Here is a 13,763-nt window from a genome sequence, read left to right on the forward strand (position 1 = left end):
ACCACCGGAAAAGCTGATTGAAGCTTTCTCAAAATCATTTTTTACCAAAAATTGTTAGTTACGAGGTATCACATCGAGACCGACGATATTGTTTATTAGATAGAAGCAGGCGTTACTTTGCGGAAGTTCATCATGATTCATCATCATCTCATCATCTCCTTACCCTTATCCCACTTAAGTGGGGTCGGAAAAATATGTCAATCTTTTCCATTCGTTTCTATTACTCGTCAACTCATCATCCACTCCTTTTACACACATGTCCTCTTTCACACAATCCAACCATCTCTTCTTTGGCCTTCCTCTCCTCTTATGACCTTCCACTATGATTATATAATGATTTATTTATTTTGCTATTATCCGCGAAAAGTCGACGAACCCATGTGACAACGTCACCCAGGTCTGACAATTGCACGTTGTAGAGTCAACATCTCCTGAGGATGCTCCGGTTTCGGGGTGAAACGTACGAAGAGAGTATTTTGTCGGACCTGGGTGACGTTGTCGCATGGGTTCGTCGACTTTTCGCGGATAATAGCAAAATAAATAAATCATTATATAATGACGATATTGTTTGTCCGCAGGGACATGAGCCACTCGTCGTTCTCTCTGCTGGCGTGCGACGCGCTGTGCAAGCAGTTCGAGAACATCGACAACTGCACGCGCCTCACCGTGTGCCACAGGCTCAACGTGTCGGTTTGTTGTAGTAAGTGAGTCTTGTGCCTTACGTTTTACTTTTACTTTAATAGACTACAAGCCCTTCCTTGGAAAAAAATAACCTATGAAATGAACCAACGTGAACAACGCTTAGAAGGCTGTTACTATATCAGAAAATAACTATGCCGTCATTTCTGAGCGGTACATTTCGATAATTATTTATTTAAAAAAAATTAACTATAATTTTTGGGCGGCATAATTATTAAACATTATTGTATTAAATATATGGTACGGGGACGATATTTACCTACGTATATTTTATTATATTAGTTAACGCAGACCTTGAAGTGTTGGAAATAAGCATTCAAATATTGAGTGTTCCTTTATTTTTTAGTCGAAGACGACCCGTATTTAAAATGGAGCGAACCTGGTATCGGCCGATATCTGTTTATGATGACAATGGTGGGGATACTCGGCTTCACAGTTCTGTTGATCAAAGAATATGAAATCCTGAATAAGGTGAGTCAAGTGAGAGAGAGATATTCAGTGGATATGACCTCTGCCTCTGATTCTGGAGGGTGTGGGTTCGAATCTGGTCCGGGGCGTGCACTTCCAACTTTTTAGTTGTGTGCATTTTAAGAAATTAAATATTACGTGTCTCAAACGGTAAAGGAAAAACATCGTAAGGAAACCTGCATACATGAGAATTTTCATAATTCTCTGCGTGTGAAGTCTGCCAATCATTGGCCCAGCGTGGTGGACTATTGGCCTAACCCCTCTCATTCTGAGAGGAGACTCGATCTCAGCAGTGAGCCGAACATGGGTTAATAATGATAATGATTTTAATCTGTTATAAAAACAATATCACTAATCATTTCAACAAATCTCAAGGCCATAGTAAAGCCTCAAAAGGACTTTGGGTATTGTAGCATTGTAGCATACAACATGTCTTTGGATTCGTCTAAATTGCGAGAGTGACGAGCTATGTTATTCGATTTTTTTTCAATTACTTTTTTCGTCTTGCATTAATCCTGGGTGGATTAATGAGAAAATGAGAAAAAGAAACTTGTTTAGAAGCTCTCGTAAGGTGGGCTTACGAGAGCTTCTAAACAAGTTTTATAAAACTAACGACATAATATTGTACCTACGGTCCAAAGACACAATCAGTTGTCTATCAATCGGCTCACGGAAGATTATATTAAAGCTAGTCAAATGGTTTCTCACTTTTCATCATTTAAAACAACTTTTGTGCGCCATTTTTATTTAACGTTAACGTCAATTCAGTCTACACAGTACATGTCGCGGCTTAAATTCGCTATCATTCAACATCATTATCAGCCGATGGACGTACACTGCTGGACATAGGCCTCTTGCATGGACTTCCAAACACAACGGTCTCAAGACACCACCATCCCTGCAACCCGCTTAACGTCCTCGGTCCACCAAGCGGGGAGTCTACCAACACTGCGCTTTTCAGTGCGGGGTCGCCATTCCAGCACCTTGGGACCCTAACTGCCATCGGTTCTTCGTACTATGTTTTATTCTGTTATATTATGGATCATTATTACTGTAAAAAAAAATCTTACAGGATTGCCATCATAGGAGCTAAATGTTCAAATTCTATCTTCTCTGTGATGTTCTTAGTCTTGATGTTTTCATCCTGTGTGGCGATGTAGATCAGGTTGCCTTCATCCTTCCATCCATATTTTTTCACCCAGTGTTTTAGGGTCACATCATCAATTCCACAGAAGATTGTTGTCTGCCCATCGTCTTTTTCAGTTTCGCGTTTCGCTGAGCTATGTCAGTGACTTTGAAATTCGATATAATACACTGAATTTAACTCCAATGAATATTGAAACAATGATGGTTCCAGTCATATTCCACAAAGGTAGCTTTCGAGTAAACAGGGTTTAAATACTAAAGTGTTTGTTGCTATTCTACTGTGTTAGGTATTCTACAAGGAGAGCCCGCATCGCCCGCCGGCGCCGCGTGCGGACGAAGACGGCGACGTGGCCAGCGAGCGCAGCGCTGTGCAAGCTCTCACGCGGACGGAGCTCCCGCAGCACAGCCTGGTCTGCAGGGACCTTACCAAGTTCTACAAGGACTTCCTGGCTGTCAACAGACTTAGTTTCGGTGAGGGCATCTACATTTATAAAAAGTATAAAAGAATATCTTACTGACTGACTGACATGATGTCAACGCACAGCCGTGTCTACTGGAGCTAGTAGGTAAGCTAAAATTTAAAAGTAAAACTTCTTTACCCACGCTTGCTTAATTAAACTGGTGAATGCCTTACGAAAAGTGTAATGGAACGAAGCTTTTAAGATGCGTGCTGCCTTCTACAGGCATGATGTGTGGGTCTTCTCCGGCCCGTAAGCCTAGGAGTACGGGCCTCGAGGCCTCCTTGCCCGGGTGCGTCGCGGGGGACCGTGCTCCCCCGGTTCTCTCTTCCATATACGGTGTAGACAAATACGGTGGCCCTGCGATTTTTCGCTATCCTGCATCGCTATCGCGGCGGTCCTCAGTTGGTGGTGGGTGTTGGACTGCGATTTTTCGCTATCCTGGATCGCGGCGGTCCTCAGTTGGTAGTATGACGTACAGGGCTGCCATTCTTGCTTGAATAGCTGCCACTGGTCCATGGCCTTCGAGGTATACTGTCAGCCCGACCATCAGCAACTCCAGGGTAGGACTGGCTTCCCCCTGGTAGGGGGGGCCTGATGGTGGGCTTGCGATGCGGTCGCGGTAGGGGCTGCTGGGGTGGGCTCTGTTCCTCCTCTCCTCCGAACAGGGCGTTGAGGCTTGGGCGCGGTGGCGGACGCCGCCTTCGACTCTACATCGGCCTCCGAGCTGGGGAAAGAGCTTGTGGTGCTGCTGCCGTGTCAGCCGTTGGCACCTCACGGTCAGATTGGGCAGGAGTTGCAACCGATTCTGGGGCCGGTTGTTGTTGTGGATCGCTCTCCCGTCATTCTCGTTCCCGCTTGAGGATTAGGGATATTAGGGATATGAGGGATGACGGGAAAGTGCCTTCTACATGCATATGAAACAGTGTTTGTTATGTCTAAACTACCAGTAGATGGCGTTTTTAGAAAACTTTAATACAATCCCTATTTGCACACTTCAAGAACCTGTCGCGATTCCGGAGGCTCATAAATGGCGCTTTTTTGTGACGTGACAACGTCTTATAATTCGATGGATCGGACTACACAATTGGAAAAAATGACGTAATGCGTCGTTCCCTCGCTCTAGGGTTGCCAACTTTTTTACAAGAAATAAAGTATATCTGGTCTATAAAGATGAAAACGACCATTTTCTTTTCAAAAATGCTACTATTCCATCAGTATTTTATGACATTGTGACGTTCAACTATCGTCAATAAACCGACTTTACAGACAACCGATTTTTTAAAGAAGCTTTAGTTCATCGTGTGGTCTAAAGCACGCTCGTGTTTTCTCCATGCATATATTTATCCTATCGTATAATAGTCAAGAATGATTGGCACCACTTGTTTTTCAGCTGTGAACAAGGGCGAATGTTTCGGTCTGCTCGGCATCAACGGCGCGGGCAAGACGAGCACGTTCCGCATGCTGACGGGCGACGCGCGCATCAGCTGCGGCGACGCGTACGTGCACGGGCTGTCGCTCAAGACGCGCATACAGGATGTGCACTCGCTTATTGGTAAGGCCTCTGACTGCCTCCGTGGCGCAGTGGTATGCGCGGTGGATTTACAAGACGGAGGTCCAGGGCTCGATCCTCGGCTGGGCCGATTGAGATTTTCTTAATTGATCCAGGTCTGGCTGGTGGGAGGCTTTGACTGACTAGTTACCACCCTACCGGCAAAGACGTACCGCCAAGCGATTTAGCGTTCCGGTACGATGCCGTGTAGAAACCGAAAGGGGTGTGGATTTTCATCCTACTCCTAACAAGTTAGCCCGCTTCCATCTTAGACTGCATCATCACTTACGCACATCTAGAGTTCGCGCGTTATCTGGACGCAACAAGGCTTCCCTAGTATCTTGACTCGCGCGCAATACGCGCGAATCATGCGCGAGAGTCTGGCGTAGTGCACGCAATTTACGCGCGTATTTTGAATTTTCGCGATGCTTGTGGACGCGATGTGTTGATGTACTTCGACAACGCGTGTATGAATTCCCGCGATACGATTCGCGACGAATTCGCCCCTTCTAGATAAGGTCTAAGTGAAACATCAAGAAAATATCCATCCCTATTACGGATAGTGTTTAATGAAAATCCTGTTACTTTCAATCAAAACCTGCCGAAAATCTTATAATTTTCATTGAACACTAGCACTATATTGTACCAATACACTTTCCTTTTCTGCTTAGGATATTGTCCGCAATTCGACGCGCTATTAGACAACTTGACGGCACGGGAAACCCTCAAAATATATTGTCTTCTTCGCGGTATACCTGTTAAAGTGGGCTCGGTGAGAGCTATTCAGTTGGCCGAAATGTTGGGTTTCATGAGACATTTCGACAAAAAGGTGAATACATCTTATTTATTCAATACTAGCGGATCTACTTAGATCTCTTTAATCCAGCCCTTACGGTAGTATCGCTGTATAAATGGAGTAACTTCTCCCGTTTTCCCAACATTTCCCTTTATGATCTGCTCCTATTGATCGTAGTGTGATGAAAAGTATACTATAACCTGCCCAGGAGTATGAAGAATAAGTGTAACAAGTTTCGTTAAAATTCGTCGAGTAGTTTTTGTTTCTATAAAGAACATACAGACGGACAGACGAAAATTTTACTATATATATACTATACTGATTGCATTTTTGGCATCAGTATCGATCACTAATCACTCTTCAATAGTTATTTTGGAAATATATTTCATGTACAGAATTGACCTCTCTGCAGATTTATTATAATTATAGATTTTTCTTGTATCACATGTTTAAATAACATAAGTCATTAACTATCTGTTTCTACTACTATGGTTAATCTGTTATATTGCATGTAGGTACACGAATGCAGCGGTGGCACAAAGAGGAAAATCAGCACTGCTCTAGCACTTCTTGGAGATTCGCCGTTAGTGTTCCTTGATGAGCCCACTACAGGTAATCCTCTTATTTGATAAAAGCTTTTTAAATGTGCATTTGGAAAATCTGATAATTTGAGCGTTACTTAAGGGAATGGTAGTGTTACAAAGTTACTGAATAAGTTTTGTATTTCTATTCAAGAACCACGAGCGCAGCTAATATATTTCTTTATTTTTGAAATAAATAATCCCGAATGCTAGTTGAAGTAATAAAAATCGTCTTATCAGTCCTCTGTCTTAATTGTGCCTCTGAGTATATAATTATTGATCATATAAACTACCAAATGTCGCACTTTGATCATCATGGACCATTTTGTAGTCCAGTTTCAATTTAGCACTTCTAAATGTTATTATACTAGGCATGGACCCAGCGTCCAAGCGCCTGGTGTGGTCGTGCATCAGCGAGGCGGTGGGCGGCGGGCGCAGCATCGTGCTCACCTCGCACAGCATGGAGGAGTGCGAGGCATTGTGCTCCCGGCTCACGGTCATGGTCAACGGTCGACTGTTCTGTCTGGGGCCGCTGCAGCATCTGAAGAATAAGTTTTCTCAAGGTACTATTTACCCATGATGCAAATAGCGGCGGTATAAGTTTTTCTATGGCCCTTGATTGGACTTTGAGTTACCTTTGGCGAATGATAAGCTAAAGCTCTGCTAAGTTTAAATAGTAATGGGTAAGACATATGTGTCTATGTTCGCAAAACTGATGAGCTTTGGGTCCAAAGATATTGGAATGGCCCCATGCTGGAAAGCGCTATATAGTCTATGGTCAACCCTTCTACTAACGAAACAAAACATGTCGCAGAGCTTTTCCCTCCATCCATCGGCTAATGACTATGATCATGATAAGATTTACTTAATAAGATTTTCTATGCAATTTTTTTATGCATTCAACGTTTCAAAGTTTAATTTGTTGAATAATAAAGTTATGTGCATTTTAAGAAATTAAATATCACTTATGTCTCAAACGTTGAAGGAAAAACATCGTGAGGAAACCTTAAAACGCATACTCTCGGTTACGCGTTTTAAGGTTTCTTAATTCTCAATGTGTGTGAAGTCTGCCAATCCGCATTCTGCCAGCGTGGTTGACTAATTTTAACCCCTCTCATTCTGAGAGGAGACTTGTGCTTAACAGTGAGCCGCTTATGGGTTTATAACGATGATGATGATAATAAAGGTAACAATTCTATTACTGTACCATTCCAATATGACTCCTCTTCTATGGAATAAGTCTGCTTATAGTTTGCTTTGAGTTTTTATGTTGATTGTTCACAGGATACACTTTGATAGTGAAATGTAAAGCGGGACCAGACAGAGATGCCTGTGTCGCAAATATTCATCAGTACGTCCTCGACAACTTTGCGGATGCGAAGCTTATGTGAGTATTGTCTTATGGACTCTAGCATAATTATATCTTTCTTATAATACGAGTATATTAAATTCTCATGTCCCAATGTTCGTTCCTATGTTCCTCCGAAACGGCTTGACCGATTCTTATGTAATTTTTTATGCATATTCAGTAAGTCTAAGAATCGGCTACTATCTATTTTTCAAACCCCCAAGTGGTAAGAGTTGTCCACCCTAACATATTTTTCTATAATCACATAGAAACGATTCGTAATAATACTTAAAAGACAATTTGAACTGATATACCATACCATACATTTCAAGTGTTAATGGAGAAGTTCCAGGAAGGCAAAACAATTGTTTGACGACGGGTAGGGGTAGCTTTGGTAGGTAGGGTAGGGTAGGAGTAGGGGTAGGGGAATTAATCCAGGGCATGATCTCTATTCCAAATTTCAGTTAAACTGATTCAGTAGTTGCAGCTATACATATTTTGGTTTTTATAATATTGTTGTGATAATAATTTTACTTGAGGAATTCAATTGAGACATGATAGCCCAGTGTATATGACCTCTGCCTTAGATTAGGAGGGAGTAAGTTCGAATCCGGTTCGGGGCATGCACCTCCAACTTTTCAGCTATGTGCATTTTAAGAAATTAAATATCACATATCTCAAACGGTGAAGAAAAACATCGTGAAGAAACCTGCATTCCAGAGAATGTTCTTAATGATCTTCGTCTGTGAAGTCTGCCAATCCGCATTAGGCCAGCGTGGTGGACTATTGGCCTAACCCCTCATTCTGAGAGGAGACTCGTGTTTACCAGTGCGCCGAATATGGGTTGTTAATGATGACTAATTTCAATAACAGAGAAACCTACCTTGGCATCAGTACGTACTACCTGGACGATCAAGGGTTGCCGTGGTGGCAGGTGTTCCACCACATGGAGCAAGCACGCGAGGCCTACTCCATCGAGGACTACTCCGTCTCGCAGACCACCCTGGAGCAGGTGTTCTTGCGCTTCACCAGGATACAGGGGCAACCCGATCAAGTACCACCGGACAGTGGAAACCATGTCAAGACTTAAGGTACGTTGTTTTTAGATGAATTGTATCAATGGAGACTAAAAACTGTCTTGAGGTTTAAGGTAGCTTAATTTTTTTGGTTACTTATTAGTTTAAAAGCGTTATAACAATTAAAGCGAGCTACTAATTCATCTGGTGTGTTGTCTATCAAGCAGAGACAATTTTCTAGATCGCTGTAGAATTCCACGGATGATTTAGGTATCTAAGGCTTGATCCCTAAATTTCCCTAAATTCTTTTTGCTATAAATTCACGTGTGTACCTCAATTGGAGCAATTTCCGCTCCTGTAAACAAAAAAATGACTAATTCTAAGATTATCTATTCGTATTTTCAATTCTTGCTTTAATAATGTTTATGTGACACAGTTCGTTATGGTTATGTCTGATTTCCTTGTTTTGTGGCAGAATCGTTGTAAGAACCAAATTACAGTGATTCTTTTTGGTTATAACTGGCCTATAAAATGTGTCTAGTGGGACATTAGTTTTCAACTTGAATGGCACACTATAGAAAAAAAAATTAAATGGCCCTTCCATCGTCCAATCTAGACCCCTTGCGGCAGGTATGTGAGTAGCTCGCTCAATAGATTTCGTATTAAATAGAAAGAATAGATCAGGTGATCGTCTTTCAGAAAAGTCATCTTACCAACTTGAAATAAGAAGATAAATGTTATGAATTTTGCATTTCACTTGAAATACCGTCAAACAATTTAAATAATCTAAAGAACATCGGTTGTTTAATGTGCTATTATTTAGTCCTATTAGTGCTGTAAGTCCATGTTATGTGTGTAAAAAAAGTACATGAAATGATAATTAAATTATGCAAGAATACTTAATGCCATGGCCATGAAGGCATTAAGTATTTCAAGGCCACATATGAGTCATAAGTGCACAGAATAGGAAACAGATGGTTATTGGAAATGTAACTCTAAAAGTAAGTTACACTTCGCCTCTGCCTGTACCGACCAAGTAACGAAGAGTAACGAAAGTCCAGTTAATAAAATTATTTTATTATTAAATATGAGCTATTTGATTTGAGCTTTTGGGTAAGATCAAAGTTGTTGATGGTGTTACACCCCAGTACCAAAGTACGTTAAGCTGTTAGACTCGAAAAATTACCACCTTTTAATTAATTTAAACCATTAACACATTCTCTGCGGTACGAGGTCAATTGACCTCGTAAGTCTAGCTGCTTCAAGAGTTACCACACCACAAAGTTTTAGTATGAGGTCAAAAAACCTCGTACCGCACTAGAGGAAAGTACAGAAAAATCAGTGCCACAGTGAACGTGTTAATTAGCCTGCCAATCTGCATTGTAACAACGCTATAAACCTTATTAAGTTTCAAACCCCTATTCATATAAGGAAGAAGGCCCACGCCTTGTAATGGATCGTTCAAATAGGCTAATAATGATGATAAACAGCACGAGGCGAGGCGATGCTGGTCGGATGCTGGCTGGCTCTAATGAGCTATGACTACTATTTTATACGTGTATTAAATGTTTAGATGTGTCTATGTTAGTGTTGTTATCATGTTATTTATACTGTGTATTGTCACAAATGCAATATGTGTCGTTGTTCTATGCTAGGATAATTTATGTACTTATTCAAGATGTATGGAGAATTGTGGTATAGAGAATAATCTTTCATTATAAAAAGTGACCGCCATTATTCATTCTGACGTTTGCGTTAGATCAGGTTACAGTTACATTTTTTTTTTATTGGATTGCTTCAGAATTTGAGGTTTTATAAGCGTTTTGCCATTCTAGCCACCTTATGTTTTTAACTCCAATCCGTCTACAAGTCATATAGTCATATGATATCCCGATGCTACACACTATTTAAATTAAAGTAATGGTCTAAAGCAGACACGTTTTTAGTTAAATCCACTAATGAAATGATTCTCCTTACCTCTTGTCTCCAAATTTACTTGCAAGAACTATCTATATATTAGATATTTTTAATCTGTATTAGATAGGATCGACAACCGCAAAAATAATAAATTAAATACAGTACTTACCTACCTTATTTAATAGTGTTCAGCTAACGATGACCCTTTTTTCATATTTTTAATTCGAAAATGTTATCGCTGTATATTTATTAAGTTAATATTAGGGGCAAACGAGACCACCCGATGATTGTGAAACATTTGCTATTGATTCGTTCGCAAGGCATGTAATCATTCAAAATTCTGGCAATGAGAAGTGTCTTTTGACATTTTTGACGTCTTGCTACGGTGTATTTCTTGTTATTATAAATAGGCTAGTTGACACTTTTTTTTAATGGTCTTAAATAGTTCATTATTGTTCTACTACACTGATTTTTTTTTTCATATTTTTACGAACGTACATGAAAATTTTAGTTTTTAAATATGTTTTTGACAATACGAGCCAAAACGCCTGTCTGCCATGACAGTCTGTTTCATGTCGTCACCACAATATATCCCATAGAAATGAAGCGTTTGACATAAATACTAGTTAATAAGTAGTTCGACGTTTAGTACATCAAGTGTGTTAGTGACGTCACAAAATGGACGACAGCATTTTTAACGTTTGGAATATTTGAAAAAATACGCAATATTTAAATTAAGTTTTATATGAAATCCTTCACTTTTATTAATTGATATCGATATATTTCGGACCCTTATTCCATGTACTACACGAAATTAATATTGTTTATATTAAATTTGATATGAGTCAACTACCCTATTATAATTAGCCCTATAAAATGTTTTTGTTATCAGATTAAATAATGCCCCAAACGTAAATGATAAACTATTTGGTAATATTTGAAAAATCTAAAACATTTCGAATTGAAAATTTTCAAAGTTTATAACAAAATCTAAGAATACTCGAAAGTGTTCAACATATTGTAGTATATGACTTTCTCAAACTAGTTACTTACTTTTTCAAGACTGAAAGTTTAGTGTACCAATAATCCAAACAAATTAAACTGAGTCTATTTATACTCGTATATATTTTGTACACGTGGTTTTCACCTTGAAAATAATATGTTAGTGTAGTGTGTAAATAATTTTTAACTGTCACCTAAACACATTCAAATAATACTTGTAGTGAAACGTGTAACGTCAAAACAAAATGCGATCCAATATGTATAAGTAACTAAAACAGTCTTGGAACTACGAGTACCAATGTATATAATAGGTTGGGGAAAAGGTAATTCATTTTAATGTGGTTAGAATTGTCCGATTTAGGTCATATATACACCATTTTGTTCCTTAATATGTTGCCATTTTAAGGGTAGTATTTTAATGTCTCTTTCATATAAGTCTTGGTCCATATTGGCAAAAAACTGTACTGATAGATTCGTCGTCGAATATTTATAAAAAAATATGGCAAATATTCTTGTTAAAAATGTGTAATCGTTCAGGTGACAGTTAAAAATGATTTATTTACGGTATTTTTCCTCACAATAACTACAGGCAATGGGAGAATGTAGTAGTTTAGTCACTTTTACTTTAGTTTTACTGAATATATAAACTTGATTCCTATAGTTAGGATCTGATTAGATTTATATGGCTGCCAGTATTACTGTACTGTAATGAATTTTTATGTACTTAGATTAATTATTCAATTAATTCATTAAAATTATTAATGATGCACGAAGAGTAGTTATTGTGAAGATTGACCGTAGTATCCCTATAGTATAGATAATTCTTCTATCTAGCTTTGCTAGCTAATTAAATTATGAATGTTTAAAATTTCAATATATTTGTATAATGAAGTGTACTTCATATATTAATTTAGTATGGTGCTTGGCATGACGTTATTTAGAAATAAGTTTAGTTTCAGAAGTGGGATTGTGTTAAACGAAATTCAAAAGAATATTAATATATAAAGTTTTATAAATGTTTTGTGGCAACTAAAAAAGGCAACTAAAGATAACATACATTAATTACTAAATACATTTTCTATTTATGGTTAGTACTGCAGATACACGTATTATGTACTCGTTTGACTGACTGATAGTATTAACTGACGTCATTACATAAAAATACGCCCCACTTAATTATTATTTGTATTAGGTACTGATTACCTATTAATTAGTGCTTGAATGCAATATTTTCAAGTATTATTTATTTACATGTGACTTTTAGAATGTGATCGTTTTCGAATACTTACTTGTACGAACTCGTACTTTTCATTATTATTTATAGCCATCATGAGTGTTGCCATTAGACGTAAAATAGGTTCAAGCACTGGGCCGACGAAGATAGGTAAATCAATTATTATATATTATAATAATTTAATAAGTTAATTATTATATATTAGCTACCTTGTTGTGGTGTAACAACATTTACTGTATTCGTAATAGTGTGCGACAGTGTCCTATGTTAGGTATATATATATAGACGGATGCAATATTTATGAAGTTTTAGAACATCCTGCGTTAATTTGCGCAATTAAAGATTTTAGATATCAGCGGTAATATAGGGACGCGGCGACAGGACATCACACCCCGTTTGCCTTCTTCCCACTCGTATTCGCCTTACTAACTAACAACTCACCATACAATAAGTTCACGTGCCTGCGGCACCCATTAAAACAGTAAAGAATATAACCCTAGAGTTATGGGAAATACTCCCCAGCACCCTGTATATGACCTACATGTAGTGACAAACGCAACTGATGTTTCGAAACGTCCTAAACATTGCATCCGACCATACGGCCTTGTATGTGTATGTACCTACTACCTTATACGTATTGAAATCGTGTACATGAATAAGTTCAAACCTTCTGATATATTATTATTTTAAATATACCGTTTACCAGACTTAAATTGTGATATTTTTTTGTGATCCATTGTAATTTTAATTTGAGAAAGTACAGCTAGCATGTAATTTTATATAAGTCCTTTAAAATATACTCGTAAGTGTAAATGGGCACTTGGGAAGTCAAATCTCGGAAAAACAATTATATTGTTAACTAGCTGACACCGCGCGGTTTCATCCATGTGGTTCCCGTTCCCGTAGGAATACAGTGATAAATTATAGCCTATAGCCTTCCTCGATAAATAGGCTATCTAACACTAAAAGAATTTTTCAAATCGGACCAGTAGTTCCTGAGATTAGCGCGTTCAACCAAACAAACTCTTCAGCTATAGATAACTAAGTAAAGTATGATTACACAAATAATAAATACGTAAATACGTGCTTTGCGTTTCGTCATTATGTACTTATGCTACGTAATATATTAATTTCGTATATATTATATGCTGGCTGTACACATATTTTTTAAGTAAGTATATTTTTTTCGGCAAAGTCGGGTTTTTTTATTATGTTAAACCTATGAAATATAGATTGTTAAATAAATATTTATTTTAAAATGATTTTACATTTGTATAGTACCTATATATATTTATTAATAAATTAATATTTATAACCACATAAATAATTACAGAATAACGCTTTCGATGTGTCACATATGCAAGATATGTTTTAAGCAAAATGTTCGCGTATACCTACTTTAAGGTTTACAATTTTTTAAATAAAATATCTTTATGGAATTTTGTTGTTTAATTCAACTCATCTAAATAAATAAAAAAATACAGGAAATCAAAATAACATTTATAGACAAAGAATAATGTATTACAATATTTTATGACCTAATATG

The 13,763-nt window shown here is 38.1% G+C and overlaps 1 protein-coding gene across 1 annotated transcript in view; it reads left to right on the forward strand.

The window, feature by feature from the left end:
- Positions 1 to 13,656, forward strand: part of LOC112052069 (phospholipid-transporting ATPase ABCA3) — a 43,132-nt gene extending 29,476 nt beyond the window's left edge. Inside the window, exons 23-31 of the mRNA XM_052884231.1 lie at positions 579 to 700; positions 1,046 to 1,170; positions 2,601 to 2,784; positions 4,165 to 4,326; positions 4,995 to 5,152; positions 5,635 to 5,731; positions 6,072 to 6,263; positions 6,985 to 7,087; positions 7,922 to 13,656. Of these exons, the coding sequence (XP_052740191.1) occupies positions 579 to 700; positions 1,046 to 1,170; positions 2,601 to 2,784; positions 4,165 to 4,326; positions 4,995 to 5,152; positions 5,635 to 5,731; positions 6,072 to 6,263; positions 6,985 to 7,087; positions 7,922 to 8,138 (1,360 nt within the window). The 3' untranslated portion in view covers positions 8,139 to 13,656. The remainder of the gene's footprint in view (positions 1 to 578; positions 701 to 1,045; positions 1,171 to 2,600; positions 2,785 to 4,164; positions 4,327 to 4,994; positions 5,153 to 5,634; positions 5,732 to 6,071; positions 6,264 to 6,984; positions 7,088 to 7,921) is intronic.
- The last annotated feature ends 107 nt before the right edge of the window (positions 13,657 to 13,763 follow it).

Source organism: Bicyclus anynana, chromosome 11 (genome assembly GCF_947172395.1).
Source record: "Bicyclus anynana chromosome 11, ilBicAnyn1.1, whole genome shotgun sequence".
NCBI lineage: Eukaryota > Metazoa > Arthropoda > Insecta > Lepidoptera > Nymphalidae > Bicyclus > Bicyclus anynana.